The sequence below is a fragment of the Vigna radiata genome, chromosome 7, assembly GCF_000741045.1.
Source record: "Vigna radiata var. radiata cultivar VC1973A chromosome 7, Vradiata_ver6, whole genome shotgun sequence".
Classification (NCBI taxonomy): Eukaryota; Viridiplantae; Streptophyta; class Magnoliopsida; order Fabales; family Fabaceae; genus Vigna; species Vigna radiata.
In genome coordinates, this window is record NC_028357.1 from 28951559 (window position 1) to 28957577 (window position 6019).

At 32.1% G+C, this 6019-nt stretch overlaps 1 protein-coding gene across 1 annotated transcript; it reads left to right on the plus strand.

Moving 5' to 3' along the window:
* Window positions 1-2878: 2878 nt before the first annotated feature.
* On the plus strand, window positions 2879-5487 carry LOC106765393 (U-box domain-containing protein 30-like). Its single transcript, XM_014649997.2, has one exon. It carries the CDS (start codon window positions 3554-3556, stop codon window positions 4883-4885), a length of 1332 nt encoding a protein of 443 aa, XP_014505483.1. The 5' UTR covers window positions 2879-3553; the 3' UTR covers window positions 4886-5487.
* Window positions 5488-6019: the final 532 nt, after the last annotated feature.

The window sequence follows — 6019 nt, forward strand, 5'->3', positions numbered from 1 at the left end:
GATTTTAGTTGTCCTAAACTCAACTTAACTCAACTTGACCTAAGACCAACTCAACTTGATCTAATATAAACTCGACTTAACTCAATTCAAGATAAATCTGATTCGAGACTTGACCTGAGACTAATTCAACTTAAGCTAACATGGATTTGACTTAATTCAGTTCAAGATGAACAAGATTCAACTTGACCTAAGATCAATTCAACTTAACTTAGTCAATTCAAGATGAACTTTATTCAACCTAAGCTAAGACCAATTAAGTTTAAACTAACGTAAATACTTATGCATATAACACATTTTCATAAGCAAATGTTGAAGGTACTGTAAAGAAACTTTTATGGACAAAGGGATTTATGTTATCTTTTTGTAGTTGGTAATTTAATAAAAATTAAAAGATTAAAAATAATAACTACTCTTTTTGGACTTCATTAGAAGAATGTATATTTGAGTTAATGGGATCTAAAAAAGAAATTCAAACTAATACATTTATTTAGAAAAAAAAGGAAAAATATTTAATTAAGTACATATACTATGAACTTGAAATGTCATTCTTATTGGGTTGGGATCCAATCTGTATATTATTAGAAGTTTTCTTTGTTAGAATTTTTATTATGAACTTGAAATATGATTCTTATTGAGTTCAGATCCAATCTATATATGTAATATGTATATTATTAGAAGTTTTCTTTGTTAGAATTTTCATTATATAGGATCTTTAATGGTACAATATTATTAGTTTAATAACTTATAATGTATTTCTTTATTATTAGAAGTTTTCTTTGTTAGAATTTTCATTATAAACTTGAAATATGATTCTTTTTGAGTTCAGATCCAATCTATATATATATATGTAATATGTATATTATTAGAAGTTTTATTTGTTAGAATTTTCATTATATAGGATCTTTAATGGTACAATATTATTAGTTTAATAAATTATAATGTATCTCTTTATTTGATTATGTTATATTAATAGGCATTGATTGGGTTTTGTTAAGATTTGAGAATAAAGGATTATGCTTTCATTGGATATAATACACCTACTAAAATGTAGAACTCCTAATTTTAATGGATTTTGTGGATCAGTTTTGGGAAAAGTGATTATTATCTTTAAAAAAATGTAAAATTTTTAATTTTAAATATCCGTGGATCATATATGAACATGACAAATCAACACATTCACATAAATATTATCAAAATTTGTTACAGACCAGTGTATGAGTAATATATAATTTTAAAAAATATTAGATATGAGAATGAGAATAACTATGTAAATATATATTCTTTTTCATATCTGTATCAATACTTGTCTATATTTTATATTAGTAAAATACTTTTAATTTATTAAGTAATTTAAACCACTAATTATTTCAATTTTTCTTTAATCTTTTGTTTTATAACTTATTTCTAACACATAAATTTGATATTTTACTTGTTTTATATAATTATTTGATCTTTCTCTAATTTTTATTTGATATACCTATTTAATATTTATGTAATTATAATTTATTTTTTATATTTGACATTAAAAAAAGTGTATCTATTAACTTTGAATACTTGATAATATTACATTTTTTTACTTTGATTTTATTTTTTAAAATTGTTTAATTAATATTTGGTTAATATTTGTTTATATACTCTTTATATTAGAAAATGTCGAATACTGAAGAATTTAATAATTGAATCATATATTAATGTAAAATTCTCTTAGACTATTATTTTATAAATTGTAGTTTATTAATGAATAATATGTTGATTTTTTTTATTATAGTTTATTACACATTCGAATTACTCATCAACAAAACATATTAAAAAAAATTTAGCAAACACTAAAAAAATTATGATTGCAATTGTTGTGGTATGATACATTTAATGATGGGTAGAACAATAATGATAACCAAGCAACCATTTTCAAACAGATTTTTAGCCATTATTAAAAAACTCCTTTTAGAGTGGTAACACATTATTAAAAATTATGTTACTAGAAATGTTCATGGCTCAGTCTTATTTATTACAAAAACCCAAACGAATCAAACATAACATGGAATGAGAATAACTTAGTTTCGATTTTAGTTTAATTAAAATCTCGCATAGTATGTTTAGCAGGAATTTATTAAAAAAATCAATTTTAATTTAATGTAAAATTTAAATAAAATGAAATCAATGTTTTACGGTTTTCATTATTATAAATTTTTTAAAAATTTAATAATAAAAATGTTAAATAAATAATATGTTCTACTTTTTTATTTACAATTATTATCATATTTGTGTTTCAAGTTTTTTTTCCTCTTATATTTTGATAAAGGTAAATGTATTCTAAATACAATACAATCAACCTATTTGATAGCTTTCCCAAAATAGTCATCTCGTACTAATCAATTTTAAATTTCTAACATTATGTTTACATATAATAAACAGTTCAAGTTTTATTTTTAAATTAAAATTTCAACTAAACCATTGAGATAAAAAAATAAACTAAAATTTAAAAAATATTCATTTTTGGTAATTTTTTATTTTTGTATTTAAACTCTAAAATATTGTACACCTTAATTTGACGATGCTATGTTCAATGCTATTTTTAATATTCTTACTTAATTTTACACTTTTAAAAATTAATAAACAACTAATAAAACAATGTCACAAGTAAAATTTATGTTATGGTAACGCAATCAATTAATTAATATATTAATATTCAGAAAAAGAGAAGGAATTAATTAATTAACACAGAAATGATGAATGGACAAAATTTGTAAAGTTAAAAAAAAAAAAAACTTGGAAGAAAAATTAGTTATTTGAAAAAATAAAAAAAATAAAAAAGTGTAATTAAACCTTAATTTTACCCAAATTAATTTGGTTATTCTATGGTGAGGGGTGATTACAAGAAGTCAAGAATCTGCCCAAAAAAAGAAGAGGTGTTCAGTGGCAGTCCTGGCTGTGTGTAGGATGAGCCTTTCCCTTTGGCAGTGCCAGCCAGTGATGCCTTTTCTTCTTCCCACTCTTTCTTCCCCATGCCGGTACGGCCCCTCTTGATTTCTCACTCCCTAACCCTTCTTTTCATTTTCTCCTTCTGCCTCTTCAATTATTTCTTCCTTCCCCAATGCCTCTTTCGACTGTTTCTTAGAACTTTCTACTGCCATTGATTTACTTCTTGTGGTTAGTAGGCTACTGTTCTTCACTGTTTGCTCTTTCATTGGTCTACATTCTTTATTGTTTCGCTGATTTAAGCCCCCCTTTCAAGCTTGATTATGTGCTTATGATGTGAAATATGATGGTAATGATTCTTTTGACCATTGAAAGAGATCAGATAAAGCGGATAGAGAGAGAGAAAAGAAACTTATTACAAGAGAGAGAACAGGAACAGAGTGATTTCTACAATAAAGCAAGTTTTTTGCTTGGAAACTGCTCGTGAGAGACTGCCCCTGGAGAGTTTTATTCTTCTTTCACCCACTTCACGTCTGTAATGTCCACTGAAGGGTTTTTCGTTTTCTCATTTTAGTGATTTGATTATCTGGTTTTTCTCCAAAGCTGGTTTCTTTTTCTCTGAGGGGTTTCGAAAATGGCAATGTTTCAGCCTACTTGTAAGAGGGATGGGATCGAGGGCCAGATTCTAGATCTGGACACGGCGGTGAAAGATGGGGTTTTGGGCGGCGTGGATTCTGGGGTTGTGGGGACTGGGGTTGGTGAAAAACTGGATCTTGGGAGAATGATTGAAGAGTTAGACTTGTGTGAAGTTCCCTCTGTGTTCATTTGCCCAATTTCCCTTGAGCCAATGCAGGACCCTGTGACTCTTTGCACGGGTCAGACCTACGAGAGGTCCAACATTCTCAAATGGTTCAGTCTGGGACACTTCACTTGCCCCACAACAATGCAAGAGCTCTGGGACGATTCCATCACACCAAACACCACTCTCTACCGTTTGATATCCACCTGGTTTTCTCAGAAGTACCTTGTGATGAAGAAGAGATCAGAAGACGTCCATGGGAGGGTGTCGGAGCTTGTTGAGACTCTCAAGAAGGTGAAGGGGCAAGCTCGTGTTCTTGCCCTCAAGGAGCTCCATCAAGTGGTGGCTGCTCATGCCACTGCCCGCAAGGCATTGGTCGATGGCGATGGAGTGTCCGTGGTGTCGGCGTTGCTCGGTCCTTTTACTTCCCATGCGGTTGGCTCCGAGGTCATTGGTGTTCTTGTGAGTTTGAACCTTGATTGTGAGTCCAAGAGGAATCTACTGCAGCCTGCAAGGGTTTCCCTGATGGTGGACATTTTGAATGAGGGTTCAATTGAGACGAAGATCAATTGCACGCGGCTGATTGAGACATTAATTGAAGGGAAGGATTTCAAGTTGGAGATTTTCAGGAGCCATAGTCTTTTGGTTGGATTGATGAGGCTCGTGAAAGACAAAAGGCATTCAAATGGAATTTGCCCTGGATTGAGGCTCCTCAGAACAGTGTGCTTGCATTCAGAAGTTAAGAGTTTGCTGGTAAGCATTGGGGCTGTTTCTCAATTGGTTGAGTTGTTGTCTGGTTTGGAGCCCGAATGTTTGGAATTGGCTCTTTCTATCTTGGATGCACTGGCTTCTGTTCCCGAAGGAAGATTAGCTTTGAAGAATTGTTCTAATACGATACACGTTATGGTGAAACTGTTGATGCGGGTCTCAGAAAACTGTACTCAATATGCGTTATCAATACTGTGGTCTGTGTGCAAGCTGGCACCTGAGGAGTGCTCTTTGATCGCTGTGGAAGCAGGACTTGCTGCAAAACTTCTCCTTGTGATCCAAAGCGGTTGCAATCCTATATTGAAACAACAGTCGGCTGAGCTTTTGAAGTTGTGTAGTTTGAATTATTCAGATACAATCTTCATTTCCAAGTGCAAACTTACTAGAACCATTCAATGACCATGAGTATTAACCTGGTTGTATCAACAGTTTGTAAATTTGTAGGGCAAGAGAAGCAGAGACCAGCTACTTCACAGACTACAGAACTAAAGAACCCCAGAAGTTGGCATGGGGATAGTGGTGCGAAATGCAAATCTCCTGTATATATACCTTTTGTGTTTTGATTCCAACACTTGATATTTGAATGAAGGACATTGACACAACTTGCTTAAGTGGGTTCACTTTTGTGTGTTCCTTCTTGTCCAATGTTTTCTCAATAAGCCCCATCTAGAAGATGCTGAAAATTGTTTATATAACTTTTTGGGGGGTATAGGGATGAAAGAAATCATGCTGTTGTTGGATAAAGATTCTATTAGGAGAGGGATCACATTCACAGCTGATGTGGGGCTTGTAATTTCAATTGTCATCATTGAGGAGTTGTTTTGCTCCATGGCTTCATTGTATTGTATCTTTTTTCCCTTGGGGTTTAGGTCTCCAATTTTCCGTTTAGAAGAAGAATACTGGGGTTTTTGGTTTTGACATCAAACATGTAGATGGAGAGCCCCTTCGGCTTTCAATTTTCATTTAATCTGTACAATGGAAATAACCATTCTTATTATGCACTGCACCTGCAATTTGTTGAAGCAAGTTATATTGATATTATTAATTCTTTTATGACAATTATTGTGTGTACTTTCCAAGTGAAGAAACTACATCAGCATCGTTGTTCAGGTATTAAGTTTTAGTGTGAAGGCAGCGAAATGACAGGAGAGGTGAAAAGAAACAGTGAAAGGCGTGGACAGCAGAGAGATAGCAGGTGAAGTATTCATCACATGTGGTTGAGTTTACTACATTTATTGGATGAGTTGACGTTTGAGTGTGGACATATGGATGCATGTATGCTAACTTTCATCCTTTTTGTGCCACAATTTGAGGACAAAGCCCAATGTAAAATTACTTCTCACTGAATCACTGGTTGATTGGAAAAGAAAGAAAAGAAAGGATATAGCTTTCACCGAATAGGAACGTTGAATAGCTGTTTGGCCTTAGGAATACCTCCAAATCGGATAACATCCCACTCTGTTCCAACACTCATGCTGGCGCGTGTATGTAATCATGTGCGTATTTTGTTTTTCTAAATTAAAAATTTGACAT

What these genes read in the sequence shown, in the direction of transcription:
- LOC106765393 (XM_014649997.2), top strand. Translation starts at nt 3,554, where the DNA reads ATGGCAATGTTTCAGCCTACTTGTAAGAGGGATGGGATCGAGGGCCAG.